The 22,594-nt window shown below is 31.2% G+C and overlaps 3 protein-coding genes across 7 annotated transcripts; 2 read left to right on the top strand and 1 right to left on the bottom strand.

Annotated features, from left to right (window-relative positions):
• Positions 1-236: 236 nt before the first annotated feature.
• LOC114937375 (uncharacterized) lies at positions 237-9,231 on the top strand. The gene is made up of 4 exons (XM_029310805.2): positions 237-526; positions 879-4,654; positions 5,243-5,439; positions 7,929-9,231. Exons 1-3 carry the CDS (start codon positions 395-397, stop codon positions 5,343-5,345), a joined length of 4,011 nt encoding a protein of 1,336 aa, XP_029166638.2. The 5' UTR covers positions 237-394; the 3' UTR covers positions 5,346-5,439; positions 7,929-9,231.
• Positions 9,232-10,324: 1,093 nt separating this feature from the next.
• On the top strand, positions 10,325-18,033 carry LOC114937376 (mitoferrin-2). Of its 5 annotated transcripts, XR_014925212.1 has the most exons (7): positions 10,325-10,990; positions 12,750-13,026; positions 13,398-13,622; positions 13,709-13,919; positions 14,038-14,174; positions 17,370-17,524; positions 17,605-18,027. XR_014925212.1 is itself a non-coding variant. In XM_085484995.1 (6 exons), the coding sequence occupies exons 1-6, from the start codon at positions 10,880-10,882 to the stop codon at positions 17,411-17,413; spliced, it is 1,005 nt and encodes a 334-aa protein (XP_085341121.1). In that variant the 5' UTR covers positions 10,325-10,879; the 3' UTR covers positions 17,414-18,033. The 5 variants fall into 5 exon arrangements, 4 of the variants coding, with proteins under 4 accessions (XP_085341121.1, XP_029166642.2, XP_029166640.2 ...); XM_085484995.1 differs by having other exon boundaries at positions 17,370-18,033; XM_029310809.2 differs by lacking the exons at positions 17,370-17,524; positions 17,605-18,027 and adding an exon at positions 16,701-16,862.
• Positions 16,340-22,182, bottom strand: LOC114937377 (uncharacterized). Its single transcript, XM_085484944.1, has 6 exons — positions 22,170-22,182; positions 19,381-19,437; positions 19,094-19,296; positions 18,771-18,970; positions 18,498-18,675; positions 16,340-18,395 (listed from the first exon to the last, which is right to left on the bottom strand). Exons 1-6 carry the CDS (start codon positions 22,180-22,182, stop codon positions 18,165-18,167), a joined length of 882 nt encoding a protein of 293 aa, XP_085341070.1. The 3' UTR covers positions 16,340-18,164.
• Positions 22,183-22,594: the final 412 nt, after the last annotated feature.

Here is a 22,594-nt window from a genome sequence, read left to right as displayed (position 1 = left end):
CAGGAACACGTTTTATTTACCGCCGTCGAGTGCTGCGTAGTTTTTCCGAGTTTTTCGTATCGTAAAGGCGAAGCTACATGTGTCAGGGAACAGTTTGTTGTACGCGCCTGATTGGCTGTCAACTAGGGGAATTTCTCGGGCCTCGGTTCTCGACCAATCAAAATTCTCGACGAACGCGACTGGATTCTAAACACACCGAATCTGGAAAAGACGAACGAACCTCCGCAAATTGATTGCGCGTGCGCAAACAAAAACCGAGGAGACGTGAAAAAACATGGCCGCAATGGCTGCTGTGTCTGTTGTTTGACTGGATTCCAGATGATTCTGAAGATGATTGCCCCCGTTGTTTTGTGACGAACGAAATCTGATTCCGGGTCGATCGTGGCTAGTCGAGATGGAGCTGGGTATTTCGAATACGTTGCTGGCAGGTGATACGCGTTTGATCGATCATATAGTGGGCGAAGTTAAATCCCAAGGCATTTTTGATCAGTTTCGGAAAGAATGCATCGCTGATGTTGATACCAAGGTGAGGCAACGTGACAGCGTTCTTTAACGAGTTTGATTCTTCCGCCTGATTTTTTTGACAGGGATTAAATATTTAATATGTAGCTATTAATGTTTAAGGATACACTGCTGCAATGTAGATCCTAATTATTGATAAATATTTTGCCGACGAGAAAAGAATATTATAGTGTATATATATATAGTGTAGCATTTTGTGTTACAAATTTTTAATGTTGATCATTAATCGTTTTTTGATGAAATGTTGATTTTTAGAAGCTTAACATTATGTGCTCATTTTAGAGCAGATTGCAATAGATGCAATTTTAGAAACTATGACATATAAATAATATACAATGATATATATGTAATTTCAGCCAGCGTATCAAAATTTGAGGACAAGAGTTGAGGGCTCTGTAAACTCTTTTCTTACTAAACAAATGTGGAAACCAGATTTGAACAAAAATCAGCTCAGAGAAACTTTGCGCAAGCATATACACGATGCCCCATATTTGGATGCTGGTGTAGAACGGATAGTGGATCAAGTGGTAAATCCTAAAGTTTATTCAGTTTTTATGACTCACATAGAAGATGTGGTATATAAATTTTTGGGTGTAGAAAGACCAAAGGTGAAAGAAAAAAATGGTGCTTGTGGTCTTAAAGATTTATTACCTAAAGATTTGGATCCAGTTTCACCAGAATCTGATAAGAATAGTTTAAAGGATGTATCCCTGGAATCAATAGATGCAAGTGATGCAAATGATGTCGATGGGAAGCAATTTGACAAAGCCAATGAACAACAGTTGCAAGATGAAGAGATATATAGAGAGAAAATTAAAACTAATCCTGAAAATGGACATATCTCCTCGGAAGAGAAAACATTGGATGAAACTTGTAAAAGTCTGAATAAAACTAGTAGTAGCCTGAATTTAAACACATCTGGGAAATCAGATGACAGGATAGAAGATGAAGACGAAGAAGTTAGTCCAACATTTGAACCAATAGATATTATGAACTTGAATGAATCCAATATTTCCAATGATTCACACCTATCGGGAATATCAGAATTAACGAGTCATAGATCAAGGAGCCCTGATTTTTCGAACGAATTATCGCGGGATAACTTTGATTGTAGCAATCAGGATTCTCAGCTTAGTAAAGTTTCCTCAGATTCTCGATTATCAATTGTAACAGACTTTGGTTCTTCTAACCATGGTTTTACACCAGTACATGATGCATTGAAAGATGATGCAATAAAAGACAAATATGAAGTTAAAAGTGGTAAAGATAATTTTAAAGCAATCAGAGAATTTGATTCATCGAAAAATAAAACGACCAAAAGCAATTTCGACTTTGCTAAAAACAAAGATGGACAAGATTATAAAGATTCGAAAGATTTTAAGAGCAGTAAAAGTGTTTCTTCTAAAGAAAATTCTCGTGATGCTACAGATAGTGCTGTGAAAGATAAATATGAACATAAGAGTTCAAAAGAAAAGAGTAGAGATAGCGAATCCATCAAATCATCGAAAAGTATAAAAGAAAAGAACAGTAATAAAGATACAAAATATAACAAAGATAGAAGTAATGAGAGAAAGAAATCGCGTAGTCATAGCAGTGAAAAATATGATAAACATAGTAAGAGTAAGTCTAAAGAAAAAATCGAGCAGGTGAGAGAAAATTCCGACAAAGCTAAAGATATTTCGGAAACTTTGAAAGATAACATAAACAAACTTAAAGATGAAAAGCTGAAAGAAGCAGACAAGAAAGATATTAATAAAGATAGCAATAAGGAAGCGAAAGACTTGAAAGATATCTACAAAGAGAAGATCAGAGAGCTTCGAGAAAAGAAGGAATTGACAGAGAAAGAAAAATTGAATAAAGATAAAGATATTAAAGTTACTAAAGAAGCTAAAGACAAGAAAGATCCTCTTAAAGATAAAAAATCAGAGAAGAGCAGAAAAGAGCACAGAAGTTCATCTTCGTCGTCATCATCGAAGAATATTTCTACAAGTCACGAAAGTAGAAGTAGTAAGGTAACAGATGGAAAAGATAAGAGATCAGACTCGAAAGATAAAGCAAAACGGGATGAAAAAAGATTGTCGAAAGACAATAAAGGTAAAAATCATTACAGTAGCAAGACAGATTTATCGGACAAATCTGATCCAAAAAAAGTTTCCAGAAACGAGAAGGAAGACAAAGGCGGAAAAGTGGATGCGAGAAAGGATGGCAAAACGAGCAGTGAAAGGACGACGAATGATAAGAAGGACGCGAAGAGTTACTTGCAATCGAGTAAAAGTTCGGATCGCAATGAAAAGTCAGATGGTAAGAGAGACTCGAAGAACGATAGTCCGTCAAAAGATAAGAAGCGACGAGAGGATAAGAAATCTAAGACGAAGGACGATCACTCGAGTTTACGGAAAAGTTCTAATGATCGTCGTTCCACTGATAGGGACGGTTCGAACGGCTCGAATAGTAAAACCTCGCCATCGAATAATACAAACACCAACACGACGAGCAACAAATCAGGTACGTCGAGTTTGACGAAGGAGAATAGTCACATTAGCAATTCTGGTAGCGAGACGTCGGATAGTATCGAAGAAACGCAAATGAGTGACTCAAAATCATTGCAACAGCCAAATTGTAAATTATCTCATAAAATCAGTTTGACAAATGAAAAGAATCATCTGAAGATGAAACTCGATATAGATGAAACGCATGAAAAACATGAAGAAGAAGCACATTCGCGTGATACGAGTTTATCTTCGAAGAAGAGACGGTTGTCCGGTAAAGAAGACGAATCGACTTCGGACGATATGAAAATTAAAAAGCCAAAATTTGCGAAAAATATACACGAAGCTAAAAAGCTGATGAAACTCCGGAAGCTGATGGAAAAGGAGAAACTTAAGGAGGATAAGAAAGAAGAGAAGAAAGTTACACATGAAACGGAACAAACTAGTCAGTCGAGTACAACAAAAGATGCTGACAATCTCGAAGATATGCCCGATGACGAGCGTGTTCAGATTATAGAAATTCCCGACGAGGAGTACGAAGAACCTTATCCCGAGAAGCATGAAACCAATTTAACATTAGACGAAAGATCGCTAATAATGCTAGGAGCTGAATCTTGTACAAATGACTTTTTAAATAGACAATCTAAGCCATCGTTATCCACTATAGAGTTATGCGTAAGGCAATCCTTAAGTGAGATAGTGTCGAATGTACCATTAGGAGAAACAATTACACAGAATTTAAAAACTGATGAGAAAATCATACAGTCGGAGACGCAGATAGAAGATACAGAAGAATCTAAAGAGGAACATGAAATTACAAAAGACACTGACAACAAGACATCAAATGTTGACGCAGAAAAATGTTCTTCGCAAGAGCACATTCTACAAAAGCAGGAAGAAATCGCTAATACCGAGAAATCTGAATCTGCGGATAATAATGAGAACAAAAGTACGGAACAGTCGACGGAGAAAAATCCTCAAATATGGGAAAATGAAACAGAAACACGGACCGATAATGAAGCACAAATTGACAATCGAACAGAGATCGATGATAACAATGAAGAGCCACAGAACGAGAAACAGATGGAAACTTGTGCATTATCGAAAATTAACGCGTCGTTAGAATTACATAGCGATTGTCTGGAAACCAGATCCTCGTCTTCGATTATCAGCGAGGATAATGGAGAAGATTGCCGTTACTTCAACAAGACTGACGATAAGAAATCGGAAAGGTTCTCTAGTTTCTTAGAATCTTTAGAGATAGGTTCTATGGAGAATTCGTCTCTAGAGGACATAGTGGAAAGCCTGGGTGGTAAAGTGGTTCTCTCAATACCAAAGTCCATGGCGGCACCACCTTTACCGAAAATGCGCAAATGTTCGTCCAGCCCCTTGTCCGACATATTGGTGAATAATTCGGATAATAATAATGATAACGATCATAAACGAACATTGTCAATCAGTGAAGATACCGTGCACAACGTTAAAAAGAGAAGATTCAACAAGAAGCCGAGATTCTCGAATCTATGTAATCCGCAGGGGGTTCCGAATGGCGAGAATTTCGTCATGCCTCTGAGCCCGGACAGCGATGTGTCTGCGACGAGCGAAAAAACAACATCATCTACTGTGATCAAAGAAGAAAAAAGGTACGTGTTATATGCTCTCGAGGTTCTTATGTAACGCGAAATTTTGTATATATGGGATTATCTTATTTTAATCACTCCTCAACATTTTTTTAATTTTTGATTGTATAACAAAATGCTTCAAACAAAAGTTGTTTGATTTGAAGGAGGACAGAAGATGCTGCTACAGATTTTTTAAAAGTCATTTGCTTTTCAAGGTCATTTGAAGTTCAAACTATTCATTTTTTGGTCAGCTTATTTTTATAATTTTTTATGCTGAAAGTTATAAAGAATCAATTTATATAAAAACAAAATATAGTCGTTCCATTTAAAATATCCCTCTTGTTCTTTCTTTTTTCAAATCAAACAACTTTTGTTTGAAACATTTTGTTGTGCAATTAAAAATAAAAAAAATTTTTGAGTGATTGATTAAAATGGGACCTTGTATATTTTGTTGCGCTCTTTTACTCCATTGTAAACTACATATCTGTACACTCTATTCTTTAAATGCACATGTTGAATGTATCATATTAAATAAATATTTTTTTTCAAATATTACTTAAGGAGAGTTTATAATTGATCTAACGTTATTATTTTCCTTGAAATTTGCAGCCGCAATAGGAGCAGTCAACGATATTCAAGCGATGACTTGTATAAACCACGTCCGTTCTTTTCCAGTTCTTCTCGTCGAAGTAGACGAGCTAATCAAGTATAGCTAGTGCTACATGGATTCAGATGTTAAATAAACTTATATTTCAAAGTAAATTTATCCTATTGCCTAGTAATGTGAATCGCACATCAAAAATATGGTGAGTCTCTATATTTAATTTTTACTATTACTTGAATTTCACAATATTTTAAATGCGTTTTTTATTTAAAGTTCCGATCTTTAGGACATTGAAATTATTTATGTAGATACTTTTACATATGTGTTATATGTGTGTATATGATATATATACATTTATAAAGAATTACATATTTATAAAGTTAGAAAATTAATTATTACATTTATAAATTATAATCTTATAAAATTACAACCTTATTAAACTTATTAATTTATAAAGTTTATCATTTATCATTTTGACCAACATTATAGTTTGTATTACGATAAATACAAATTGTTAATGAAACTGTTAATTACCGTTCTCTAACAAAATTAATTTTTATATGTTTGGAAGTAATTAAATATCGATTTCAACTAACATCTTCCATGTAATATCTAATAGAAGAAGGTTAAAGATTATAATATTTGATATTATTGTAATAAAATTGATTACACATTGGAGAAAACATGTGTGTATTGAAAAGGGGAAATGTATGTATATATGTATGTGTATGCCTATGTGTGTATGAATATCCATAAATTCGCGTCGAATCCCATCTTAAAATTATTAATATTGTAAAAGTTTGCACACAAGTTTGATCAACTTATTTCTCTCCGAATCTTCTGCAATTAATTGGACAGAAATATTTAATTTCTACATATAATATTTAATTCTATATGTGTGTAAATTAAAAAATCTCCACACAACAAAAATCTTATTTTTTTTATTTATAATATAGACCATTATTTATGGGAATATCATACAAGATATGTATATCAGAATAATATTAAAATATACAATTACAAGTTCCTAATTTTAACAATGTATAAAAATTTTTAAAAATTTCTGTGTACGTTACTATTATGTACACAAAAAATGTACATAACAGTATATATTTATAAGACTGCAATTTTTAGATTTGTACTCTAAAATTTTCTCTTTATAATAATACTATACAGGGTGTCCGGTAACTAACGGACCAACGATTACAAATGGATTCTTTGGTCAATTTGGGAACGATTTTTCTTCAGTGAAAATGTCGAAAAAGGTCATCATTTTTTACAACTTTCCAATATTTGTCATTATGTATCTTTATAACTAAGCCTCAAATTAAAATTTTATTATAGTAAACTCTACCTGAAATTAACTGAAGAATGTAATTATGTTAGACTTTTAACTTCAAAACGTTTAGTTTTCAAAAAACCCATTTTTTTCAATCGCTTATAACTCGAAAATTATTGACTTCTCAACATTTTTGCTAAGGAAAAATCGTCTCCAAATTGGCCAGAGAATCCGCCCTTAATCATTGGTCCGTTAATTACCGGACACTCTGTATATTATTGATTCTAAAAATGATTTTTATACATATATTCATACTTTTTTATACTCTGCAAGTAATCTAGCGCGATTCATCCTTTTCAGAAATAAAATTTTCACATCTTTGCGATATAAGCATATCATTAAAATACAAGCTGAGAATCACCTGTATTGATAAGATAAAAAAAACATTAAACAAATATCCGTAAAATATAATCTTACATTTGAATTCGAGTTATCTCACATCGTTAGAAAATTGAGATAATTGTCTCTAATATTTTTTAAATAATTATATTTGTATTCTTTTTATTGTTACTTATATATTTAACTTATATATAACATAAGCTTTGTAAAACATAATTATCTCTTTTGAAATATTTAGAAAATAAAATAATAAATAGTAATAACTAAAATTTAATAAATTCTAATTTAGATATTTATAATATAAATATTACGAAATCTCTATGGAGCAGAATATTGCGATGTTATGTCATACATATTTTTAGATTTCCTGAGAATCGCATTCTTGTTTCTGTCGGCAACTACCGGTGATATCAAATAAGTACGTAAAACGCGTGTATATATTAAAGAAATAAGTTATACTATATATTTCAGTAGGAAAATATCATGGAATATAATTTTTTCAATCTTTAATCTTTATTTATTACAACTGCATATACTATAATGATATACATTTCAAATTTATATACGCATATAAAAAATTTACGCAATTAAAATTGCTTTCAAATAAAGCGGATTTTATGTGTCCATTAATTAACATTGTATGTACACTAATACCTTCACCTATTGTTCTACATCCTATAATTATGACTGATTAACAAGTTTATGAGAGATTTACATTTGTAAATATATTACAAGTAGAAAAAGTGTGGACGCAAATTGAGATTCCGTATATGTATATCTAATTAATTTAAAAAAAGTGTTTATTAAATATGAAAATTGTTTAATAACATTCGATAGAATTTACAATTTTTAAACAATTCTTATGCGCGCAACTCAAAGTTTAAACATAAATAATATACATTTCCAAGATCAATTATACGTATATGTATACATATACGCGCACGTTTCCAAGATCATTAATAACATTGCTTATATGTATGATCGATATTATCGCGCGCTATTATTGATTCCAGAGACGTGTTTAGAGAAGTGTTACTCGAAGATATAGATATCTTTTATTATGATCAGCAGCCGCTGATCGATTCGGCTCCGGGACATTGGGTCCAATAGACGATCAAGGCCATTGCGACTATGTGCGAAGATTACAGCGATTAGATGTAATAAACTGCCGTCGACATATTAGAAACTTGCCTTCCTGTCGACTCATGCCTGTTTACTTTCTGTGCACAGCCGAATAACGACATAGTTGCATCGTCGGACGACCTTGTCACTTACTTAGCCGACTCGTCGGTTGCGATTAAAAGTGCTCTACTATGCGTAATACGCAACCTTTCACATATACGTACACATTTATATATATTTACATACAGCGTGTGACGTTCAAAATATTTACAAATTAATTGAAAATTATACTCTCATCTCGTGTGGCGACCGCGCATCTTTCCCGCCTCGCATAATCTCGCTTTCCTTAAATAGATCGACCAATTATTGATGGGTTTATCGTTCGTATAATGATGCATGATAACCCTCATACGCGTTTGCATAACGCTACCCATTGTCTGCACATGCGTTCTGTTGTTTAAATAATGTAAAAATTTAACATGTAAAGAAAAACGCACCGTGCGCTTGCATATTTTTTTAGTTCATTTTACGCGTGTTAAAAGCGCGATAAAAATTTATAGAGATGACATAAAATAATACAATGTAACTTGGATATTTTAGATCGACATCACGTTAATGAAATTTATTAAATAACTCGTCGATCATTAAAGTTTTACTAAATTTGTAACGGACGTATTTATTTATTAATAATAAGCAGATAATATGATTAAATTCTTCTGTGATATTTATTCTCAGATTAGCTACTAATTTTTATTTTTCTCTTAAACAAATTTTTAATCGATTTCGAGAGAGAAATTCTTTTATCTCAATATTTAGTTGTTAAAATAATTTTTTTATTGCTATCCATAACAATTTTTGACGCTGCATTGATAATGAATAACCTGCAGTATAATTAAAATTTTACGAGTTTGCAGGATGCATGTGCGTTCGTATCGGAAGATATAAATGTAAAGCGAAACCTTGCATATTAATAGCGGTGCAACGTTTGCTAATCGTGTTTTGCTAATGAATGATTATCTCAAATTTTTTTTCTAACACAATTTGCGATTAATCTGATTTTTTTTCTATATCTTAAAAGCCTTAAGCGATTATTATATCGAAAGAAGGAAAAATAAAAGGAAAAAATATACCGACGTTTATTACGCGCATCAGCGTAAAAATATATTTGATAAAATATAATTTATGCAGCAAGAATGTATTTTTTCTGTTATTTTAGTTCTAGTTTCTGTTCAAAAGAAAAACTTAATCTTTCGTATAACAATGAAATGTTATTTCCTCATGCGATAATCGAGCTCGCGTTTTGAATAACATATGATTTCACAATCAACGAGAGGTTCCTAATGTGATCCTTTTGCTTTTCCATGTATTCAATAACAACCACGTGTATGCATTTATATATGAACATGTATAAGAGTTCACGAAGATTATATAAAAATTCAGCTGATAGTTATAAAAATTCGACTCCAATTTAGCTGTATAATTTCCCACATTTTTCTACGATCGATTAAAAATTTTCTCTTTCGCAAACCTAGAAATATTTAATTATTTATTAATTATTAAGCGCAGTATATTTGATTTAATTCGCTTTTAATATATTAATTTTTTCCGCGATGACGCAAAAGCCGATGAACAACTATCCTTGTATGACACAGCATAAAACTTGTTTATTTGTCTTGTATTGTACAAAGTATTCGATACTTTTTTATACCCAGAAAAATGCGTAAATATTTCCAGACGAATATCTTTGCACCTGGATCATAATTGCTTCGCATAGAAAGAAATATTTAATTATTTATTAATTATTAAGTGCAGTATATTAGATTAAATTCGTTTTTAAGATATTAAAATTTTTTTTCCGCGATGACATAGAAGCCGATATTTTTTTATACCCAGAAAAATGCGTAAATATTTCCAGGCAAATCTTTAATAATTGCTTTGCGTAGAAAGCGTCGAGAAAATCCAGGTAAAACGAAAGAGAAATCTGAGCGGAGGAAAACCGCGTAGTTTCGTAATATCGTCGCGATATATGCGATATATATCGCACGTCGGAGATACGCATCTCTCTCTCTCTCTCTCTCATCCGAGAAAAAAATAGTCATCATCATCATCTCGTCATCATAGAGTCTAGGATGTGCGCACTCATTTGCGGCATTCTACGTGCACTCAACATCCATCGAAAATAATATATATTTTAAAGCCTTCCCGTCCCGCGGCGCGGACGCGAGCACGCACGGACCACGTGGTCGCGCACGACGCATGCGCACCGAGCACGTGCGTCTGAACCTAACCTCGCTGCTCGCAGTACACCGTCGTTCCTCGCGGGGAACGCTCGCGAAGCGAAAACGAGACGAGACGAGACAACGATTCTCGAAATTGTTGCGTCGAACATCGGAGCTGCGGTTCCGATTGATCTTGTAATTTTGACGTAACGAGGCGAATTCGAGCAGCGGAAAGGGGGGTTATTCGCTCTCTGTCGGCGGAGAAGGGGAGAGGAAGAAGAAGACGGGCGACCACCGATGAGAGCCTATACTCTACTCTCTTCTCCGGTCCCCCATTAAGAAACGATCGACGCACGCGATCACATGTCAGCGCGCGCGTAACCGGATGTTCCGCATATTTCATTCCGTCATTCACGAAACGTTCTGTTCCCTCCCGAGATTGATCAAAGTATCCGAATATATCGAACGTCGAGGCGGCAACGCAAAACGTGTTGACGGCTCGAGGTAGGAAAAAGAAGAGAGAGAGAGAGAGAGAAACAGAAAGAGAGAGTGAAAAGAAGAAAGTATTGCGCGACATCGTGGCGGAGGATCATCGGAGCGAGTGACTCCCCTTCCCCGCGATCATGGATGACTACGAGAGCCTGCCGACCAACTCCGTTGCCGTCCACATGACGGCCGGCGCCCTGGCCGGGATCATGGAGCATTGCGTCATGTATCCGTTTGACAGCGTAAAGGTATAGAACTCCGCTATCAAGAGATTTTTTTTTTCGCACGCGGCGCACGTTTTTTTTCTCCTCCCCCTTACATAACCTCTTCGCCACGAACCGCCGGTGGTGGAGTCATCGCCAAGTGGCGAAACTTCGCGGGACGTCGATGTTACGACACATCATCGGGAAAAATTACCATCTATCCTGTCATAAGCGCGAATTTTTCCTCCACACGCTTTCCCGGAATCGGCGCGGCGACCACTTGGCGCCAGATGCTTTATCAAAGAATTTATCTATCACAAACAAACGTGTGCGCTAGAGATAGGGAGACTTATTATTACAGAAATCTGCGATTATAGTCCTATTGTCCTGGGATATGTCGCAAAGGCATTTTTGAACAAACAGAATTTTCTCATTTGTATTTGAATGACAGGTCAGAGATTAAATGTATATATGTAGGTCTCTACTGTACACACGTTTCTTATTATTATTTCTTTCTTATAATTAATATTTCGTGTGCAACAGCTAAATATATACATAATTAGAAGTTGTGCGTAGTTGAGGAGATTTGACAATAATTTAGGATTTGTATTTAATAGAGATTGTATTATTATTTATAGAAAATATTAATTCAAAATTTAGAGAGAAAGAAAATTCTTATTTTACTTTTTTCTATCAATTTAAAATTAGATAACACAATACTATTAACATACATTTCATTAACATATTCAAGTTTATTTTAAATATTCTTGTTTTTGTGTCACATACTTAAAAAAAAATAAAAAAAGAAGTATTTCATCATATATTTATATCTACATATTTTCCAAGATACAGAAATCGATGACGCAGAGATCATTTTGTTTTTACAATGTTTTTATAATACCTTTCATATGGTATTTAACGTAACCTAGCAAGTTGTTAATTTTATTCTGACTCAAAGAAGTAATACATAGACAAGAGTTGATTCTACTTTTTAGTTTAAGAATTATGACTGATACAGCTATTGTGAATATTCTTTGTTGAAACATTTCATGTTTATACATTGGGTATTATACAGCTTGTTTGATACCATAATAGTACAAAATGTTATCATACATGGAGCACTTATGACGATTAAGACAATAGTCACTTCTATCACTGGCTGGTAGAGGTAATAACACAAAGAAATGAATTGCATATTGCAAATAATATGTTATACCAGGTTCTTACTCAGAATGCAAGTGTCTACTATTCATTATGTAACACAGTTCGTCGGTCTTATTGCAGTAGGTTCTATTTCTGATCTCCTTTTCAAACTACTATTTATACTATCAATACATGCTTGCCTACTTTAACTAATATGCCAAATCTTTATTATGCAAATGGATTATCTAATGATATAGAAATGCTGTCATTTTGCTACAATGTTATGCAAAACAGATTAATATTGGATTGAAAGTAATTATGAGAGTATTCTGGAAAATAATAAATATTTTCAAACATTTAAGTTTCATCAGTTCAATTCTATTTTTCAACTTTATTTTTTGTAGTTATCGTTCTAATTGATAATCTTTTGCATTTATTATCATAGATAAAGAGTGATTATTAACTTCATATTTTTTACATTAAAATAGTTGAGAATCACTGTCGTTACTATCAGCAAGTCATCCTCTTTTTAAACCTTGACAATTAATAATAATGATTTTATAAAATAGCATTGCAATACCAAAATATTAGATGTATAGAATAAACTATGTTACATTATTAACTTTACAATTGATGATAATCTTTTTCTTTATGTATCCAGACGAGAATGCAAGCATTAATTCCTGGCCCAGGAGGAGGAGGAGGAGTGGGAGAAGTATTGTACAGAATGATACAACAAGAAGGTGTATTAAGGCCAATTAGAGGTGTGAGTGCGGTGGTTGCTGGAGCTGGACCTGCGCATGCTTTATATTTTTCTTGTTATGAGTGTCTTAAAGAAAAATTCAAGAGCTCGAGGTCCCAGTTTAATCATCTTGTCTATGGTGCGGCTGGTTGCGTGGCAACAATTTTGCATGATGGTGTCATGAATCCAGCGGAAGGTTAGTTGTATAATGATATATAAACTAATTTGATAATATGTGATATATTTCATTTAATCTAACAATGATAATATATGATATCATTATAAATAGAGGTAATTTTACAATGTAGATGCTAGATTCAATTAGTATTATCATTTAATCCATGAAGAGATATAAAGATTTTTATCTAATCATTACAAATTAAATACTATCAATATATTCTTTTTTGCACATGCAGAATTCCATGTTTAATAAAAAATATTTATAAGATAATATATAGATTATAAAAAAATACATTTAAAGATATTTAATATAATTTACAGAAATTAATCCCTTAATATCTCAAAAGATAATATGTAATAGATTAATCTTATCTTGTCTTGTTACAGTTGTGAAACAGCGATTGCAGATGTATAACTCTCCCTATAGGAATGTATTAAATTGTATACAGCATGTGTATCAGAAGGAAGGGATATTCGCATTCTACAGGAGTTATACAACTCAATTGGCTATGAATGTGCCTTTTCAAAGTATTCATTTCATTTCGTATGAATTTGTACAATCAATTACAAATCCGGAGCATCTTTACAATCCAATAGCACATATCGCATCTGGTGAGTCTATCAACTATTTGTAATATTAATTATCTATTATTATTCTGTCTTTAACAATTAATATTATTATATATCTGTGTAATCAGGTGCGGCAGCAGGCGCGATCGCGGCTGCGGCGACAACCCCCTTAGACGTTTGCAAGACAGTGTTAAACACTCAGCAGGACGGCGTGCAGGCTCAAGGCATGATGGATGCCTTTAGACAGGTCTACAGGCATGGTGGCATACAAGGATACTTCCGTGGATTACGCGCACGTGTTTTATTCCAAGCACCAGCCACTGCCATTTGTTGGGTGATGTAAGTCAATTAATTTTTTTGCGCTTTATTTTTTCTCTCTCGAGATTGTGCAACTTTCGTCAATTTTTTTTCTTTATCGTCACATCGCATAATCGTGTATTTTTAATTTGCGCGACAGATACGAGTCGTTCAAGTACGTGTTACGTGGCAAGCAAGATGACGAGTACGGTAACACGGAGACCGACAGCGGTACGGCCGGAATTAATCAAAATCCAACAATGCTGACATCGAGATCCAACAGTTTTCAAGGAACAGGTCTGTACTTTAACAACCACGCTTCATCACCTGTATTACTCAAAGTGACTACGAGTTAGGTATATAAGAGAAATATTACACTATATTGATCGATTAAGAGAGCTGTTTCATTATCCGAAAATTGTTATAAAAAAATCTCTTCTTTTCTTTATGAGAATTAAGCGACAACGAATAATAAAGATATTTTGTTGATATTTTTGATACCTATTATAGCAGCAAACGTAAAAAAGTCGCGAAGAGAAATAAAAAATATATAATGCTAAAGAAAGACAATATTTCGCAAAAGCACAGAATATTAGTATATAATGATATATGCTAATAAACTTGTTGAATGATTGCACAAAATGCTTTGTATTGGTGTTAATAATGTCATTTTCTTTTTATTTTATTTTTTGATTCTTTTGATTATTGAACGAAAATGATTAATTTTAAGAAGCAAATTTGCAAGTGCAAAATAGGAAAAACATTATTTTATTATTCTTTATTCTTATGCTTATAATATACATACATATATCTTTTTTTTCTTATATACGGCAGAATCTGTAAGAAAATACCGCTTTGCTACTTTACATAATAACTATATAAAACAGCTTGTTCATTAGCTTTACATTAAATTTGGAAAGATGAAATAATCATTAATCGATCCTGATAAACTGGCTGCTATTCTATGTGTATCTATTCAAACAAAATGTCATCTATTGTACTGTTCACATGGAGTATTAATGACATTCAACAAAATGTTAATTTGATGTATATTAATTTTTGAGGATAAAATCTATTTGTGTGTATTATTTGTCTTCTGCTATAATTTGCACATTAATTTATAAACAAACTTATACATGCACTATTTACGATCTAATTTGTACATATTTAGCTTATACAAATAAATTTAAATATCTGGTTAAATAATTTGTTCGATCTATTGAGCCACACAGTTGAGTAATACTTTTTGTGCTTGAAAAACTTCAAGTAAATTTATATTGTAAAAATGGACCTACACTTTAGTAAATACAAAGACAATGACATGGAAAATGTTACATTACACTTTGTAGCATTCTGCAGTAGAAATCAAATGTTTTTGTAAAAAAGAAGAAAAGATATGCTCCACTTGAATAGTGAAAATAGTATAATGCAAGATTAGATTGCAGTCCACTCTAATATTGTACCATTAAGTAAATTAAGAAAAACAGTGGGATGCATGCGAGAATTTTTTCGATAATAAACTGTACTTTAGAGCATAATTAAATGCGCATAATTATAATTAATGCGGGACTTTAATTTCGCCAATATAAATACGCAAAATTAAACAACTCGTAATCATGATTAATAATACAAAATTATTCGGTATTCAACGTTTAAAATATTCAAAGAATTATTTAAACTAATGAAATCCTGAATTAATATCGAAAATGTAACGTAACTTCGTGTTCAGACTGTAGATACGAATATGGATTGGAGTAAATTAAATTAATATAGGACATGATTGGTTACCCTAAAACTTAGAGGAATCATATGCGATGTGAAGTAATTATTTTATAGAAGATTGTAGATACAACTATATAATACATATATGTACAGTATAAAAAGAAAAAAGAAAAGCCAGTGTAGAAGAAATGAAACTATTATTTGTACAAGTATGCGATTCCTCTTGATTACTCAAGTACAAATGATGAAATGCTCCTTAGTCACTTTGTAATATAAAAATGAACTATATATCTAAACCATTATACATATATATCACATACAATATTGCTTCCTATGGCTGTGATTACTGAGTCATTTGATGTTGACTTTAAGAGGGAGTAATATCATGTAAAACTCATATTTCACGCCATTTATTTATTGTTATAATTATATATATATATATATATATATATATATTATAATAATATAATATTATAATAATTATATATTTATATAATAATATATTATATATTATAATAATTATATGTTATATATATATATATATATATATATATAATACCATGTATCGTTACTGGATAAATTGTTTAGATGTTGGAGCACAGTATTCTCATATATGACAATATGTATGTAAAAAATAACGGCATTTAATTAAAAGTAAATTTCTAAAAATAACATTCATTTAAATTACAATTAATCGGAAAATTGCAAAATCTTTATTTTGCTAATTTTTCGTTTGAAACATCTTTATACGTGTGCAGAAGTGCCCATTGCACACGCATGCATGTATTTTACATATTAATTTAAGTACACAATTATCACAGATTGTAGAATATTTTATTGAATTTATCCTTATACTTTATCCTTTATATAACTTTTATCATATAATTTTTATATTGAACATTTATCTCAAAATTGTTTTTATTTGAACTTCAAATAAGTGTTAATCTCTCAGGTGTATAGAATACTGATACTGTACATAATACAGTGTTACTCTAATTTATTTTTGAAACTTATTACGTATGCAAATAATACATAACTATATTATAATGTTGAATTAATCGACTTTACATTTTGTTTTTGCTAAATTTTTGTTCTTTTCAGAAACAAGAGTTGTACATAGTTGAATATATATGCTCCCACTGGTATTACAAATATACATACATAAATAATGTAGTACATACATTAAGTATATATTAAATTTATGTAACAGTAAAACGTATTATAACGCGTAATAACAATGTAAATAAACCATTCTACAAAGTATTGCAACGTATTGTTATACTTGTTGTGCCTTATCTTCTTATAAGTGTATGAAAGAGAAAAAAAACATTTGAAGATAGTAATTTTTCGAAATCTTACTTCAGAGCTATTTTCATTAAAATACTTTTTAATGTCTATGTAAATTATTTGTAATTGATTTTTTGCTTATATAATATATAAGCTTATATAAAATAGTGTGTAAATTACATAAGAGAAATATGACGAGAATTTCTGGCAATATATGTGATACTCGTTGTCAGTTAGTTCGTAATGAAATGATAAGAAAAGAAAACACGACACGAATGAAATGGTTTTTAAAGAATCAAGAACGATTGATAAGTCATTTGAAAGAGCCGAAATTTACAAAACAAGCCAAAGAAATAATAGCAGAATCTGAAAAACGAGTGAAAATTCGTGTTGATAAACCCATTGTGTGTAAAAAGTTTCATATCTGTTAATTCATAATGCTTGTAATTCATAATCTGTTTTAAATTTTGTATACACATATAGGTGCGACGCAAAGCCTTACCTCTTTGGAGGCCACCTCGATCTGATGCTTTTATCAATATAGATACCATGAAACCTGTTAATCCTAATATAAGAGACATGCTCTATGAAAAAGGAATACCGACTTTTATCACTACTAATAATTATTTAACTGAAAGGTAGGAAAGCGCCTACACACAAATAACTTTATGTAAAAAGGGATTAACTGATTTATAAAATGTTTTTAAAAATTTTCTAGATATAAGGAACCTCCAGAGAAGCGTTTCTATTTTCCTGATTCTGTGAATTGGATATACGGATGGCGCCTTGACGATTTTCCTACTGTTCCACCTAGTAATAAAAGCCTGAGATCTGTTATGTTAACACAATTTTATCAACGTAAAGTATTTAATCTGCAGCAAGATCCAGGATGGCATCGTGGTTGTCAGATAAATAAAGCAAGAAATTTCAATGAATTGTTGACATATTAAATTATTGATTAATGTGAAATTCTCATCTCAAGAGAATCATATGAATATCTCTATTTCATACAATACTATTAGAGAATACGATTAGAAAAAGAGATAATATTTTGATATCATATTTTTATATCTCGATGTTATATTTTTTTAATAAAAAATATACTTTTGCTCATAACATTTAGTGTATTTTTGTAAGCGTTAAATTTAACTTTTTTTAAATTTTTTATTTTGTTTTTTATCTTTATATAATTTTTTCATGCAATTAAAATTGTCTACAAGAGATTTTTTTGTTGCAATATCAATTTTCTTAATTTGCTTATAATCTTTTTTTCTTATCTTATTTATTTATGCTATTTACAGAAAATAACTCTAATGGTAATAAGAAGTCAGCATGTTCTGGCATGGCATCAAATGCAAAATTTATAAATTTTTGAAATTCCTTAATAATAACAGTAATTTTTTCTTGAAGTATTACATTTTTATCATGATATTCTGTAATCCTTTTCTTCATTGTGTTTATAGCATCATCTTGTATAATAATAAGTTCATGCAAAGATTTTATTTTTTCCTATATTTAAATATTTAAATAGATATAATATATAAATATTTTAATTTAAATATTTAAATGTCAAATATATTTTACACTACTTTCAAATATATACATATTTACCTTATAATGTTTATGTATCATATGCATTTCTAATTTACTATGTAATCTTTCCATGCAGAGAGTAATAATAATACTCATAACATTTTGTATTTCGAGTTCATGACGTTGAGCACACAATTCTTCTATTTTCTTTTTTTCTATTTCCTTAATTGCTACATCCAATTTGATATATTGTTTTCTTTGGACGTATAAAATGTCAAATTTAATAACTTACGTTTGATGATATTACAACAAAAGATTTTTAAAACACAGTACTTATGTGTATCTGGATACCTCATGATTTTATTGAAATCAGCAATCATTTTTTCTCTCTGTGCACAATGAGATAGTTCAAGATCATCATAGAGAGATTTAATGATGTAACACATCTGGGGCTGCAACTTTCTTAACACATCATGCGTGGTGTCTATTCGTGTTTTCACAACTTTTTGCAATTCTTTCTTATATTTAGCATCTGCATCCATCGACTCAATCTATTGCAATGGCACACTATTCATTACTTGTTATAATATGTCAAACAGAATAATAAGTTATCCTATGCATGTTATTTCTCAATTTGTTTACATAAACAAATATTAATTATGTTATTTATGTACTTGTAATTGTTCCTGCAACTCTTGCTGAGCGGATTTGAAATACTCTTCGTATCTGGCATGAATTTCATCCGCATTGCATTTAATGGCGAATCTCTTTTCAGCTTCAAGCATACGACATTCGTCTGCAAACTCATTCCTCAATTTGTTCTGAGTCAACACTTCAATCTCTGTCTGAAATCTCTTCAATTCTTCTTCACCTAACGCTGAGAGGCAAATATTTATATTTAATTTATTAATATAAGCAGAGAGAAAGATGAGAGCGGCCAGGCCGGCGTTTTGGCTGTTACCGTTTTTACGGGACTGCTTGAAGCGCCCCTCGCACCCGTTTTTAATATCGGAACTAACTGCACACCCATTTTCTGGCAGGGTCGATAAAGTTTGTATTTGGTGCGAGTCCGTGCTACGCCCATAATTTTCGTGTTAACACAGTATCACGTATTCATTCTGTATATGTGCGATCTTTTCTCTTTATTTATATATATATATATATATATATATATATGTATTTATATAATTTGTATAAAAACTAAAATATAATTATTAAAATATATATATATATATGTATATGTGTAATGAAATATATAAATCTTATTTTAATTAAAATAAAAAGAACGATTAATTGTTCGACCACCTGGATTTTGGAATGTAATTTTTAATATATATTATATTATATTTAATATTTATCGCCGCTTCTATTAATATGAAGTGCAATGTCAACGTGCAATAATGTACAATTATTTAAAGTTTCCATGCCTAATGTATCATGCCGGTATAAAAGAACGTCAAGTAGCATGCGTAGCCGAGCAACTAAGATGACGAGCTGAAATCGTGGACATTTCAAGTTCAAACCCCTGCCTTTTTCAGATTTTTTTTTCACTTTTTTCAAATAAGTTATTATGTGTATAAATGTGTAATAATCAATATATCATTATTTGATAATTTTTTTTGTAATGGAACAAAATAAATTATTTTTTAATTCTGCAAGGAATTTAATTATTAATGCAAACGCCCACACACATAATTTAGATATTCAATTTTTTTTAGTTCAAATGTTTCTTGCAATCTGTATACGACAATCAGTCCACTCGCTGTGCCACAGATTGCATCGCATAATACGCTCAGAGTTATAATACGATAGAGATCGCTTTACGCTGTTTTTCCTTGAAATAAATAAATTTTACGTGTTGTGTACGCGTGTTTAGTATATTTGTTTCTTTCATATTAATTTTAACTATAATTAGTTTTTTAATTAAGATTATTTTAGTGTTAGTTGTTTATTTGTTAGTGTCCTGTTTTCTTTAATTTCGCATTTTTTAATTTTCTTTTTTTTTGGTGTTGGTGCTAATTATTATTTTTATTTTACAATGTCGAGTAAACACCGGTTTTACGATAAATGTGTGTATTTAAATTGCACAAATATTAGGACAAAAGATGGAAAACGTTTATTTCGATTTCCATTACAAACGGGTGCGAGACATGATTTATGGTTACGCAATAGTGGTGAGTTTATAAAATTGATTTACTTATTTATATCAATATATAATATATATTGATATGATATATGAAACAAATATATATATATATATATTCTTTGTTTTTTTTAATAAAATATGTCAGATATTATGTATGTTTACGTATGGATTACGTTGAAGTGTTTCTTTGCCGCGTTTTTCTGATCTCGCCGAACGGTTCGCGAATCCTGTGCGAATAAAAAACGATGCGCGTGTGTGTGTGCGTGCGATTGTGATGATCAGTTTCAGTTCGTCTTCAACGCTTGACGAGAGAAGAGGTCCCGAACTGCTGTAAGTTTATAAAAACATATTTTTGTATAACACATTAGAACGATTTTATATTATTTTTTTTGTCTAGAAAACGTTATATTAATAACCGTTATGAAAACGATCTCGACGACGGTCGTCACCGGCATCGTCGCCGTCGTCGAGATCGTTTTCATAACGGTTATTAATATAACGTTTTCTAGACAAAAAAAATAATATAAAATCGTTCTAATGTGTTATACAAAAATATGTTTTTATAAACTTACAGCAGTTCGGGACCTCTTCTCTCGTCAAGCGTTGAAGACGAACTGAAACTGATCATCACAATCGCACGCACACACACACGCGCATCGTTTTTTATTCGCACAGGATTCGCGAACCGTTCGGCGAGATCAGAAAAACGCGGCAAAGAAACACTTCAACGTAATCCATACGTAAACATATACATAATATCTGACATATTTTATTAAAAAAAACAAAGAATATATATATATATTTGTTTCATATATCATATCAATATATATTATATATTGATATAAATAAGTAAATCAATTTTATAAACTCACCACTATTGCGTAACCATAAATCATGTCTCGCACCCGTTTGTAATGGAAATCGAAATAAACGTTTTCCATCTTTTGTCCTAATATTTGTGCAATTTAAATACACACATTTATCGTAAAACCGGTGTTTACTCGACATTGTAAAATAAAAATAATAATTAGCACCAACACCAAAAAAAAAAGAAAATTAAAAAATGCGAAATTAAAGAAAACAGGACACTAACAAATAAACAACTAACACTAAAATAATCTTAATTAAAAAACTAATTATAGTTAAAATTAATATGAAAGAAACAAATATACTAAACACGCGTACACAACACGTAAAATTTATTTATTTCAAGGAAAAACAGCGTAAAGCGATCTCTATCGTATTATAACTCTGAGCGTATTATGCGATGCAATCTGTGGCACAGCGAGTGGACTGATTGTCGTATACAGATTGCAAGAAACATTTGAACTAAAAAAAATTGAATATCTAAATTATGTGTGTGGGCGTTTGCATTAATAATTAAATTCCTTGCAGAATTAAAAAATAATTTATTTTGTTCCATTACAAAAAAAATTATCAAATAATGATATATTGATTATTACACATTTATACACATAATAACTTATTTGAAAAAAGTGAAAAAAAAATCTGAAAAAGGCAGGGGTTTGAACTTGAAATGTCCACGATTTCAGCTCGTCATCTTAGTTGCTCGGCTACGCATGCTACTTGACGTCCTTTTATACCGGCATGATACATTAGGCATGGAAACTTTAAATAATTGTACATTATTGCACGTTGACATTGCACTTCATATTAATAGAAGCGGCGATAAATATTAAATATAATATAATATATATTAAAAATTACATTCCAAAATCCAGGTGGTCGAACAATTAATCGTTCTTTTTATTTTAATTAAAATAAGATTTATATATTTCATTACACATATACATATATATATATATATTTTAATAATTATATTTTAGTTTTTATACAAATTATATAAATACATATATATATATATATATATATATATATATATAAATAAAGAGAAAAGATCGCACATATACAGAATGAATACGTGATACTGTGTTAACACGAAAATTATGGGCGTAGCACGGACTCGCACCAAATACAAACTTTATCGACCCTGCCAGAAAATGGGTGT

This window comes from Nylanderia fulva, unplaced genomic scaffold (genome assembly GCF_048542155.1).
Source record: "Nylanderia fulva isolate GAGA-0341 unplaced genomic scaffold, ASM4854215v1 Scaffold33, whole genome shotgun sequence".
Classification (NCBI taxonomy): Eukaryota; Metazoa; Arthropoda; class Insecta; order Hymenoptera; family Formicidae; genus Nylanderia; species Nylanderia fulva.
This window is presented reverse-complemented; position numbering and strand designations above follow the sequence as displayed.